Source organism: Haliotis rubra, unplaced genomic scaffold, assembly GCF_003918875.1.
Source record: "Haliotis rubra isolate DU_JTF1 unplaced genomic scaffold, ASM391887v1 Scf225, whole genome shotgun sequence".
In the NCBI taxonomy this organism is placed as follows: domain Eukaryota; kingdom Metazoa; phylum Mollusca; class Gastropoda; order Lepetellida; family Haliotidae; genus Haliotis; species Haliotis rubra.
In genome coordinates this window covers 1,151,982-1,165,825 of record NW_025766281.1, presented here as the reverse complement: position 1 = coordinate 1,165,825, position 13,844 = coordinate 1,151,982, and the positions used below count along the sequence as shown (strand labels likewise).

General features: G+C 43.0%; 1 protein-coding gene across 2 annotated transcripts in view; it reads left to right on the top strand.

Annotated features, from left to right (window-relative positions):
* Positions 1-11,979, top strand: part of LOC124277666 — a 38,672-nt gene extending 26,693 nt beyond the window's left edge. The window contains exons 2-3 of one of the 2 annotated variants that reach the window (XM_046713395.1): positions 4,693-4,822; positions 8,879-11,979. In XM_046713395.1, coding sequence (XP_046569351.1) covers positions 4,693-4,822; positions 8,879-9,595 — 847 coding nt within the window. In that variant the 3' untranslated portion in view covers positions 9,596-11,979. Of the gene's footprint in view, positions 1-4,692; positions 4,823-5,487; positions 5,608-8,878 lie in introns of those variants that run through there. The other variant, XM_046713396.1, reaches the window with a different exon arrangement.
* Positions 11,980-13,844: the final 1,865 nt, after the last annotated feature.

The window sequence follows — 13,844 nt, the reverse complement described above, 5'->3', positions numbered from 1 at the left end:
GGACAGGGTAAGACTGCAAATGCACCGCAGAAACAGACAGCTGCCATTTGACCTCAGTGTTCGGGTTTGATTCTTGGATGTACCACTGACAGGAGCATGAGAAGAAAACCTAGATCAACACAGTGGTATGATAGCATCGCTTTACATCGATCTAGCGAAACAGATTGGTTTGAAAACTTCGGAATGAGAAAGGAAACGTTCCATCTGATATGTAATAGACTGAAAGATGATCTGTCTCCCTTACCAAATACAGTAGAGGAACCACTTGACGTCCACAAGAAAGTTGCGATTGCAATCTATTGGATGGCATCATCGGCTGAATACAGGAGAGTTGGACATCTCCTTGGTGTAGGAAAATCAACGGTATGTGTTTGTATTCATCAAATGCGTGAAGCAATCATGAAAAATCTTTTTTCCCGATTATGTCAAATTTCCTGAAGGAGAATCATTGAAATTTTTTATTCATGGCTTTGAAGAAAGATGGGGATTTCCAAACTGTGCAGGTTCCATTGACGGCAGTCATATCCCTATAGTTGCCCCTGAACATTCACATGGAGAAATTTTTACTTATACCATGTAGCAAATTTGCACCTAGTGCTGGCTAGGTGTAAATTTACATATGTGTGTAAAATTTGCATATAAGCAAATGCGTTCATACGACCAAAGTTGCTCACATAAGTATATTTACATATGTGTAAAGTGAGCAAATTGGGTCGTATGGATGGGGTATTAGTCGTACTACAACCCTTGGGTCTTGGGTTCGACTCCCAGATTTACCTCAGCTGAAACCCTTTGAGGTGAGGTGAAGTGAAATTGGGTTTAACGTCGTGCTTGAGAATATTTCACTCATATGACGACGTGCATGCGTGTGTATGTGTATGTGCGGCTGCTTGTACTAGCGCAGACTTAGCTGGTTTTATAGTGCTAGCCCACTGAGATATCATACCGCATTGAAGCATGAATACCCCACTCAGACACATTATACTGACTCCGAGCCGACCAGTCCTTGTTGTACCCATTAATGCCGAGCGCCAGGCAGGGACCAACAAGTACCATATTTTAACGTCTTTTGGTATGACGCGGTCGGGGATCGAACCCGCGACCTTCCGCTCTCCGGGCGGACGCTCTAACCACTACACCACGGAGGCGGTCTGAAACCCTTTGAGCAGGGACCCGAATTGCAGAGATGGCTAGGCAGTAGGGAAAACAATGTGTTTCAGGGACTGGGAGACAGACAAGGGGGAGGGTTTAGAATATATGGAGATAAGCATCACCATCCTCACCACCCATGCCCCATCTCCCACCCCCAACCCCAACCCCATCCTAGCACATTAACACGTCGCTCCGAGACTAACATTTTGTCTATGAAAAAACATATTTTACAGAACAAAACTGTTCTTTAATCATGAAAGAAAAAGAAGGAACCCAGAGGTTTTCTTCATTTTCAGTTCTACAAAAACATCCATAGGCTATATTGGATATATTCATCATCCGCTTTCCTAGTAGTAACATGATCACAAGAGCTTAACATTGCATTGCAGCGGAACTACGATTCGCTGCTGTCAGGCAAATCATGAACCAAATAAATGTTAGGTTTCGAAGATGAATACCATCTTTCCTAGAAGATATGTTTTCGGGAGTATTATCTGATATGTTGACAAACAGGAATGTGCTCTAAGATTATATCGGGGCGGTGGGGTAGCTTAGTGGGTAAAGCGTCACGCCGAAGACCCGGGTTCGATTCCCCACTTGGGTACAATGTGTGAAGCCCATTTCTGGTGTCCCCGCCGTGATGTTGCTGGAATATTGCTAAAAGCGGCGTAAAACCAAACTCACTCACTCTAACATTATATCGGTCGATCCGTGTTCTTGTATAGCAAACTGGGCCGTTTCACAAAGCCATCGTAGCGCTACGACTATCGTATCTCCCATACTTTAACATAGGGTTACGACCGTCCTAGCGCTAAGATCGCTTTGTGAAACAGGGCACTGGCGCGTATTAACATGGAAACATTAGAGACAGTCTACAATATCTTATCTTATTTTAACGTTGAACTATACTTAGACCGTGATTACTGTTCAAGATGCTGTGTCAGCTGTAGGTTGGTTGTACACGGGTTTTATCCAAAGCGTTACAGTGTAAGATTGATAAGGGTCTATTCCAGTGAAAAGTGTATGTTATCAAACTGTCGGGGTATGATAAACTCGTATACTCCCCTGTTAGTGAGCGAGCCGTTAGTCACCCAGCTATGTACAGCTGTTGTGTATATACATGTACATGTATATATATACACATACCTAAATCCACCCACGACATGCCCAGATACTCATCTGTGTTGAGCTGACACGGAATTGGAATGACATGAGGAATATGTGCCCGCTGCTGCCTTGTCGAATTGATTTGTGGGAAATATTTTACCCCCACCGGGTGAAAAATGGGGGAATATAGCGACTGGCGTGTCCGTCTGTCTGTCAGCCGTCTGTTTTCCATTTCTAAACCTTCGGCTAATTGTTGATAACCCATGTTATGAAGATTAGTTTTATCATGAACTGGTGTCCTTTGTAGATTCGGATATCTTTTTATTTTTTATTTTTCTTTATCTTATTATTTGCCATTTCCATTTTTTGGGGGGTGGGGTGGGGGTGGGGGTTGATGATTTTTTATGGCGACAATGTGAATTTTACTCTAATGAGGGTAGTGCTCACTTCTAGAGCATAACTTCAAACGTACTGTAGAGGGTTTTTTTATGTGGAAAGCATTTTGACATTTGTATTCATGAAACTTGCTTCACAGATCAGCCGTACGGTGAACTGGCGCCGACTGCTATATTTTGGGATATTATAATATACCAATATTCTCCAATATTATCCAATGGCAATGAAGCAGAAGCAGACTTTAAGTAACCAAACCCTTTCATACTATTGCACCAGGCCGGGTAAATAATAAAAATAATAATAAGTGCATTTAAATATGCATCTCGCCATGACTGTCGTTATGTTGGGGGAGGTTTTGATATGGTTCTTTAAACCGGTTTGTTATTTCTGTGTATAATATTGTAAATATCATTTTTAGTAAACAGACAATTTGTGACAAATGATATGTGAATAAATTAAATTAACCCACTTTCACGGTCATATCAGGGTGATGTTAACGCGATGGATCCGCCAATCTATCCTAATCTTTTGGTCTGGTCAAAGTCTGGTCAAAGATCCCCACCCCGCCTTGTTATTGATGCAATATTGCTGAAACCCAACCCAAGATGTTTTTGTATAATCGTGGGAAAAGGTTACGTGCATGTTGAAGACAACCATAGGATTACTTGCGTAATTCGCTGATAGTTGCTGTTCTTGTTGTGTCAGGATCTGCTGAACGTGGAATGGAATCTAAGAATCCAGTCGTCTCTCGTGTCTTCCATCACCATACCTATGCACGTGTGTTGTGCCAAAGAGATAAACATCAAACATCTAGGAGTAGGGGTATCCCTCCCACGCAACTCTCACACGCAGTGGCACCTCAGCAATAGTGTTTGAACAATGCATAAAGGTCACTCACTCACTCAAGATATAGGATATTTATTCTCACTCACTCACTCACTCACTCACTCACTCACTCAAGATAATTGGATGTTTTATATTCAGACAATGTTTCACCACTAGCATGAACAAAGACTGCCCATGCACGATAAGGCGTAAATGATTAAGATGGAGACGGCATGCGTGTTTAGAGAACTCTTCACTCAGTGGGTGGGCGTCTCTAGACAGTAACACATTCCCAAGAGAAAGGCGTTTTCTTGTGACGTCATTCTATTGTTCCCTCAACGCAAGAGGTTGTACAAAGTTATGCTCCTTAAACGTGCCAGGATGCTCTTAGGGGTCGAATCTGCATCAATTCGAGATTCCTCCCAAAACAATTCGACAGTGGCATTACCAAAATTCATCGGAGACGATGCAAGCCACACCGTAACTCCTTAACATCTTGCTGAATATTACGTTAATTTACAAATAATAAAAAACATCTGATATGTTCGACATGCATCAACAGTCATAAACCAGTTATTAATACCTATTGTTGATTATTAATTCTGTTTGGAATCATTTACTACTTCGTGTCAGAATGAGTTCCAGTTAGTAGCCGAATGAAGAAGTTCGGGTGATCCGGTTCACTTAATTACTGCTTGTGTATCCTCGTACCCCGATTGTATGAGTTGATGTTCATACTATCAACCACTGGTTTTTGTCACTACCTACGGCGTTAAACGACATTCACACATCAGTAATGAACTTTACATTTCAGAGAGCAAACCTTCTACATGTACTTTGAATAACAATGCTATAATCAGGCAAGCCGAGCTCTCGTGTTGATATGTCAGACGCGTGAAGATCCGGGTTAGAATCTTCTAGTCTTCAGCAACCCACGCTTGTCGTAAGAGGCGACTAACCGGATCGGGTGGTCAGGCTCGCTGACTTGGTTGACACATGTCAACGTATCCCAAATGCGTAGATCGATGCTCATGCTGTTGATCCCTGGATTGTCTGGTCCAGACTCGATTATTTACAGACCGCCGCCATAGCTGGAATATTGCTGAGTGCGGCGTAAAACAACAAACAAACAAATCATTACTGTCGTTATGATTTCATACATTGTAAGTTTCTGTTGCTGGAACTGTAACCAAATACTGTTATCTCTTGCAGTGGTCTTTCATCGGTGGGCGGAATCTTCGTGGGTCTGGGTGGGTGTGGCCTGATGGTGCTCCTCCTCCTCTGTATCCACGCCTACTGCTGCCGGTACACCCAGGACGTGTTCACCCAGACCTGGATGGGGGTGAGTAACGTTATATAACTGTACTTTCTCTCATTGCTACTCCCCTAAAACGCCCCGCCTTCAAAACGCAAGTATCCAGGGTAGGAATAGAGTTGAAAAGCTGTCAAGCTGGCCCCACTAGTTAAGTACATGCACTGGTCAGTGAGATACCCATAGGGGTGACGGGATCCAAGAGATTAGTGCTGAACTTTCTACTTCGTCTGGGGTCCACAACGCCAATTTATTATCTACATTATCTAAACTCAAGACTGTATCACGAGTCACTGTATGCTGGTGTTCACCATCACCTCATCAACGTGTCATGGCCTCCCAGACCCGTGAAGATCCGGGGTAGAATAGGTCTTCAGCAACCCATGCTTGCCACAAAAGGCGACTATGCTTGTCGTAAGAGGCGACTAACGGGATCGGGTGGTCAGGCTCGCTGACTTGGTTGACACATGTCATCGGTTCCCAATTGCGCAGATCGATGCTCATGCTGTTGATCACTGGATTGTCTGGTCCAGACTCGATTATTTACAGACCGCCGCCATATAGCTGGAATATTGCTGAGTGCGGCGTAAAACAACAAACAAACAAATCATTACTGTCGTTATTATTTCATACATTGTAAGTTTCTGTTGCTGGAACTGTAACCAAATACTGTTATCTCTTGCAGTGGTATTTCATCGGTGGGCGGAATCTTCGTGGGTCTGGGTGGGTGTGGCCTGATGGTGCTCCTCCTCCTCTGTATCCACGCCTACTGCTGCCGGTACACCCAGGACGTGTTCACCCAGACCTGGATGGGGGTGAGTAACGTTATATAACTGTACTTCCTCTCATTGCTACTCCCCTAAAACGCCCCGCCTTCAAAACGCAAGTATCCAGGGTAGGAATAGAGTTGAAAAGCTGGCAAGCTGGCCCCATTTATTAAGTACATGCACTGGTCAGTGAGATACCCATAGGGGTGACGGGATCCAAGAGATTAGTGCTGAACTTTCTACTTCGTCTGGGGTCCACAACGCCAATTTATTATCTACATTATCTAAACTCAAGACTGTATCACGAGTCACTGTATGCTGGTGTTCACCATCACCTCATCAACGTGTCATGGCCTCCCAGACCCGTGAAGATCCGGGGTAGAATAGGTCTTCAGCAACCCATGCTTGCCACAAAAGGCGACTATGCTTGTCGTAAGAGGCGACTAACGGGATCGGGTGGTCAGGTTCGCTGACTTGGTTGACACATGGCATCGGTTCCCAATTGCGCAGATCGATGCTCATGCTGTTGATCACTGGATTGTGTGGTCCAGACTCGATTATTTACAGACCGCCGTAATATAGCTGGAATATTGCTGAGTGCGGCGTAAAACTAAACTCACTCACTCACTCACTCATGGTCTCCCAAGTGTCATCGTTTGCATCCTGTAAACTACCCGTCTCAGTTACCTGCCCTTGTGACACCTAACCAGTGCGGCCTCATCTTATGAAAGTTCTACACCGCCTCCGTTCTGAAAAATGTTTCATTTATAAGCTTGGAATTTTAACGAAAAGAATATATTTTCCCAGAAAATTATGTTTGAGATTGTTGAAACCAATCTGTTGTCCTACTCGCAATTTATCCCTTAGTCAAATACGCGATGTCCTACACAAAGTTATTTTTTTCTTCAAATACGCGATGTCCTACACAAAGTTATTTTTACTTCAAATACGCGATGTTCTATACACAGTGTATCTAACACATGTGCAGATTCGGAAATACTTTGTTCACGTTAACATCGACTCCTCCTGAAGCGGAAGTGTTGACAAATATATAAATACACAGAAAATATACCTCAACATTTAGCACGTACCAATATAATAGCGAACACCTTTACTGGTGAGAGGAGCACTTTATTCAGTCCGACCAATTAGATTTGGACAGTACACCATATTTCAGCAAGTAATGACTGTTTTGAGTGACGCCCAAAATGTGTTTAACTTTTATCACATTGTCCCTTGAAAACCCTTGCCAAGGTGTATTAAAGAGTGTTCCTTCAAACAGTGGGTTTAGGTTTATAAATATTTGTTCCGTCAAAGACAAACGTTGCAAGTAATTGCTTCTTCAAAGAAATTAACATTCCTTTCACACTCGGAAGTGGGGAGTTACTTAGACAGTGGTATAATTATAACGCATTTGTTGGCTCAGCAGGAGATCCGCGACCTCAAGAGACGCCGAGGTCAGACAAGGTTATACTGCTAGTAACGAGGTCACATGACTTTCTCCGGCCGATAGATACAACATAAAAACTAAACGTAAAAAGCCAAATCACATTAACTAACAACATCATGATAGATCTTCAGGGATAAGTGTTGCATCAATCACCGCCATGTTCAAATTCCGTTCCACTCAAAAAATGCCAGTTTACAAGACAGGAAATATCAACACCGAAACGTTGCCCCTAGCAACGCCATAACAACGATGTGGCTGTTGAAACAAACCCAAACGAACCATACCGCTGACTCTACGAAGGTAATTTACTGTTACGGAAGCAACATGCCTGATGAGTTGGTGTTTCTTGGCTGTGAGTTTCAAGAAGTGTTCATCCCCATCTCTGGGATGCTGCCAGCCAACTGGTGACTATTTCAGTCTCCAAGAGTTCTGAGTTCCGTGCTGCGTCACGATAATGGCCCACTAACATGCCGCCAGAAATAAACAAACCCCACACAACCTTACAATACCGTTATATCGATAAAACATGTGCCCACTCCGAGCGCCATTGTCAGGCTCACAGTTTAACCCGTACTGATTCATACAATAAATATCTTCCTGTTACACTCTCCTAAATAAAATCGTTGTAGACAAAACGGCGACTGACTGGATTCTGAACTTGTAAGACATCTGTATTTAATGCAAGGAATACTAGTAACCAGAGTATTTTAAAGTAAATCTATAGTAAACACATCTAAGTATATGATACAACTACTTCCGTGGTATTGTTTAAGATTAGCATCAATGCATAATCACAAACGGGGCCTGGACAAAAAATACTATAGCCCCAAACATGGCTACTTTCTCATTGGATTTTGTGACTTGTGTTGCGTCATCCTCAATTAAGGGCGGTTGGGTAGCCTAGTGGTTAAAGCGTTCGCTCGTCACGCCGAAGACCTGAGTTCGATTCCCCACATGGATACAATGTGTGAAGCCCCCATTTTTGGTGTCCCTGCCGTGATATATTGGAATATTGCTAAAAGCGGCGCAAAACTAAACTCTCACATTCATCCTCGATTGTCCAGAAATATATATCAAATTTATGACTGGTTTTATCGTGGGAGCTAATATTTGGATCAAATCCCACATGGACGCCGGTCTACACGCTTACTGAGTTTGGAAATCTAGACTATACAGTTTTGAAAGAAACAAATAATTCCTTTTCTAATGAAAAGGTTTCCCAGAGAGAGGGCAGATTCGGAATCTGAGGAAATCTAGACTTGCTTAATTCAGGTCTTTAGTATTGCAGAAATGCGTGAGGGAAAAACTGTGGTTCGGGGACACACTAAGGGGAATCCCACGGAGATGAGTGTCATGCTGACAAACGTATAAAACATAATCCTGATGAACCTGGATTCGAACCTTTCAACATAGCCTTACGGGAGACAACTCTGCATAGCGAACTGATCCTCTTTTGACTCATGACCCCGACGACAAATGAATATCACATTGCCAATATTTAATTCACGGCTTACCCTCATTTAATGTGTCACTTTGTAAGTCAAACTTACATTACATCCCAACTATCTGAAAATGCAAAGAGAATTTATATAAATAAATACAAAAAACAATAACTTACATTACATTCCGACTTTGAGGGTTGAATCTTTCATAAATTCTGTTCACTCTCATTCCATTCTCAATAGACCTGAGATGACATGCATGTGTTGGTAGCCATGTTGTCTGGTGTATGAGAGACCAGGAAAGAATATCAATGTATGTTGTGGTGGACACTGCGGACATCATACTCACCTTTCTATTGTCAAGTCCACCTTTTTCATGTGTTGCTTACTCTGTTTATGACCTGATATCTTGATGTTGGTGTTGCAGGGAGAGGGTGAGGTGGAGGAGATCCCCAACTATGCAGTCATCCAGAAGCCATCTTCCTTGAAAAGGTCTGAGTCAGGTTCTAAACGAAATGGCCGCACTCTAGAAAAACACGTCACCTTGTCACCGGATACGGAACTGAAGGAAGGCTCCAGTTATGTGACAACAGCGCCATCTGGCGGATCACCTCGCATGGATACCGTTCACCAGATACCAATCCACCACTCCAGCCAATCCCACATGTATAGTCAACAGAACAGCTTCGCTAACCAGACCCCCATATACAAACCGTCGGGTCCAGTGTATGCCCCACCTATGCAGCACCCCCTCGGGCCAGCATACGCCCCTCCCTCCCCAAACCCACAGTACCCAGTCCAGGTGTACCCCGTGAGGGGCACCTCCTCCACGTCCTCTTCAATCAGGTATGGATTCGACGACGACTACGACAACCCAGCAGAGACTACACCGATGTTGTCTACCCAAGCAGGAACTTCCTCTTCCGCTTACCATTCTCAGATTAGATCCTCTTCCAGCTCGCATCAGTCGTCAAACGTCCAAACCAAAGGGGGAATCCGTACTGTGGATATTGATATCCCGGAACCTCAGCCGCTCGTGTACCCGTCGGCCAAGCGACCTATGACCTTCGAGCAGACGTCTTCATCCAAGATGAGTGTTTACGACAACGTACTGTCAGCCTACCCTGAAGAAGACGTGGCTTAGTCACGTAACTGAATGGCCTGTCGGGTTTATACAAAAGACGATCTCAGTTCAAGGTTCAGTTCCGGTTAGAAAACCCAGTGATGAATTTGCAACATTGCAAGTGCTGGGTGTATGTGAAAAGTGAGATCAAAAAACGAAATTGATGAAATACAAAATATTCCCTTGATACGAGAAAATATGATTCTGAAATGCATAATCTACATCAAGAAATATTTATGTTGAGAAACTGAATCATCAATAAATATCAGAAACTACAGGGTATTTTCCACTCCAAGCCGAGAGAAAAAAATCATCTGAGCATGTCAGGAATTCGAAGTGACGTCGATTGAAAGATTGAAATGTGCTCGTTTGAATGACGCTTGTAACTGATTTTATTTATATTGGAATATTTAGTGACTATTTTGTTGACAAATTCTTCAAAAGCGCGTGTGACCTCGAAAAGACCGATACGACCTATCCACCAAATTTTGAATGTTTTGAGGAACAATGTCAACCTGAACCAACCGGCGTGCTCATAGCGCATGTCAGGATGTGATGTCATCGTTTGAGTGTGTCCCTTATCCTGTCATCTTGCCAAAGCAATAATCCATCAAAGGATATTGTGTCGCGGTGTATTGTCTCAAGCCAAAATTTTCTTATATAGAGTTGAGCAGTTGGAGTTTAATTGTTGAGTTTATTCTGTTATGTTGGTTTTTGTTTCAATATTCGCTGTGTATATTTCGTCACTGCACAACAGGGTACGGGGTACGTCATACGTCAGAAGGTCCGTACGATGTTTCCAAGATAAGGGGGATGTGCCCGCTAATCCTTATTACTTAAATTAAATCCGCCTGGCTATCACTGCCTTGACGATGACGAGTGCCAGCATATAACTATACCTTAAGACTGTGCCTTTGAGACTGTGCCTTAAGACTGTGCCTTAAGACTGTGCCTTAAGACTATGCCTTGAGGCTGTGTATTAAGACTGTGGCTTAAAGCTGTGCCTTAATAGTATGTATTAAGACTGTGCATTAAGACAATGTCTTAAGGTTGTGCCTTAATAGTATGCATTAAGACTGTGCATTAAGACTATGTCTTAAGACTATGCCTTAAAACTAATATTTAGTCCCAAAAATAAAGTTGCCTTTGTTAAAAATGTAAAATACTAATAAAATCCAACTGGAGCCCAGAGCAATATGTTGGCGAGCCAAATCAAATCTAGATTTGAGTTCCTTAAGTCATCTTCTTAGAGACCATTTCTTGGAGACCTTTATTGGAGACCCTTGTGTATACTTCCCAGGAAGCTGAGAATGAACACCGAGTGCAGACTAATCCACTGCCATTAGAGTATTTATACTTATAATGTAGCATCATGACAGTATCGTCTCGAATCTGTGTGGAAGTCATCTTCGTGGGTGTGGGAGACGGCTACAGTCTCTTGTGTATGATCCCCAGGGAGCTGGGAATGAAGTCAGTGAAAACATGTGGATGGATTTCTGTAATGTTTGGGGCTCCGGCCACGCCATGTGTTTGACATACACGGATACATATAAAAGCAAGATGGGCGTTTTCATTCGGATATACCATATAAATTTGGGATCCAACAGTGGAACGAAATAAAATCAGTATATTACATTCACAGTGGAATGTGGAACAATGTTAATGGACTCTTTATATTACTAGTATTATGGTTGTGAGAAAAGAAGTCTTTTCGCGGTCCTTTGTATTAAAAGTGGGGCAAGAAATTCGGCATATCCCCCCCCTATTCTTGGATAAATGTCAATGGAACAAGATTGTCTTTGTGTACAAGAACGAAAACAAATCTCAAATGCCACTATTTGTGATACATCTATCTCTGGATATATCGATCATTGGCATCAGTGATTTTTTTTTCCAACCGTTGCACACTTTGTGATAACTTGGTCATATTAGAACTTCGTTTTAAACGATGATAAATTCGTTATGTACGAACTTCGCTTTATGCATGGTAATGTTTTGTTTATATTTGAACTTTTCTGTTCACAGTATGACACATTCGTGATATGCGATATTAGTTGTCATGTGGTGCTAAATTCGGTATTTCGTCAGTTCGCTATTTACATTGTGATCACTCCGTAATATCTGTAGATCTATTTGGTGATAACTTCGTCTTATACGAAGCTCACTGTGCATATTGGGATAACCTTCGAATTATCCTAATATTGTATGGTGATTATTTCGAAGATCCCCGTGAATTCCCTTATGTCGAATATTGACAGGTTATACAAAATGGTTAGTTGCCCTTGTCTCAGATGGAATTTCAAATGATGATGATGGGATTCTTTATATAGTAATGATGGAATATACCACATTATTCAAACTTTATATACTTAATACAAATTTGACATGATACTATGCAATTTCTACATCTTGTATTTCTTGTTATTTCCCCCAATAACGAAATCAGCATTAACATGAAAGGTCAGCTTCGAAATATTTTTCATGATATTGAATCAGCTCACTGAGGCTTTTAGTCGCGCCCATGTTCCTAACTCCCTCTCAGCCTGAAGATGACCAAGATCCTCCGTCGTCACGTGACTGGGTAAACAGTAAACATTGTAACACCTTTTCGGGTCAGCTTGTTTACTGTTAGCACGATTATATTGACTGACCACAGATACATGGCTTGTTCGGGGCTGGTAGGGCTTCACGTAGGCCCCAAGCCGTGGATATTGAACGGCACCACGTTGTCGGTGGGTAAACAGCGGTCATGGAGTGTGTCTCATTTGTGCTGACATTTCTAAAGGTCGGTTACATGCCAGAAATTCGGCCACCAGAAGGCGCGGCACGTGGCACACGTGAACAAGAGGTCGTGTTATTTGGTACAGTTGTGTAGTGATGATTGTCGTTATAATGCATCTATACCATGTTTGGCTATTGAAACAACTTATTGGCTCGGCCAGGGGCGTAGATGCCATTATGAAAAAAGCTCGGGCTTACACATGATTGTTTCTAAAAAGGTTGGGCAAGCTCTCAATACTATCTAAATATAAAGCTTTGCAACCCATCGGGCTTACAACGGGCTACGCGCCTGGCGGCTCAAACAAAACAGGTCGCTACGTTCGATAGCAACAATTTGCCGCTGCAAAATTTACAATATTCTCTAACTTTTCATCTTTTTATTATTTTAAATTTACATGAATTGGTTCTCACTGACGGTAGGGCGGTGGTGTAGCCATGTGGTTGAAGCGTTCGCTCGTCACGCCGGAGATCCGGGTTTGAATCCTCACAGTGTGTGAAGCATATTTCTCGTTTCCACCGCCGTGATATTGCTGGAATATTGCTGAAAGCGGCGCAATACTAAACTTACTCACTCACACTGACAGTAGTAACGATGTTAAACAGACCGTCAGTTTTTGCCCTGGGGGGCGATGGGTTAGCCTAGTGGTTAGAAGCGATTCGCTCGTCACGCCGATGACAGACCTGAGTTCGATTCCCCACATGGGTACAATGTGTTAAGCCCATTTCTGGTATCCCCCGCCGTGGTACTGCTGGAATATTGCTTAAAGCGGCGTAAAACCAAACTCACTCACTCTCTCTTTGCTACAGGACGAAGGTATGACTGTATTAATGTGGTTACTCGGACCTCTTACATAAGTTTCTTTGTTCTTTCTATCCGTTTATTTCACTTCCTCTATTAGTCTTGTTATCCTTGACACTATTTCTGTGTCTCAATCTCTTTTGGATCTCACCCTATATCTCTTTTCCTCTCGTGTCATCTTACTCTTGAAGTCTACATCGCCCCGCAGCACTCTCTCTCTCTCTCTCTCTCTCTCTCTCTCTCTCTCTCTCTCTCTCTCTCTCTCTCTCTCTCTCTCATTCTCACTCACTCTCTGTCTGTCTCTGTCTCTCTCTCTCTCTCTCTCTCTCTCTCTCTCTCTCTCTCTCTCTCTCTCTCTCTCTCTCTCTCCCTCGCCATATAGCTGGACTATTGCTGAGTGCGGCGTAAAACTAAACTCGCTCATTCACTCACTCTCACACACACTCTCTCACTCTCACTATGTTAGATTTCTTTAAGTGGTACCACCATCTTCCTGACACCCGCCCTCGTTAGTCTTACTGTGCCCCTTGACCGAAGTGTAGTACCTCACACATAGCCCACAAGCACAATCCCGCCCTGCGAGTAAACACATCGTCACCCTCTAATAAGAACACGCCCACTCTTAAACACTGCCCCGCCCAATATACGCCCCACCTCACCACCTTTCACATCCCAGACACCCACAACCCG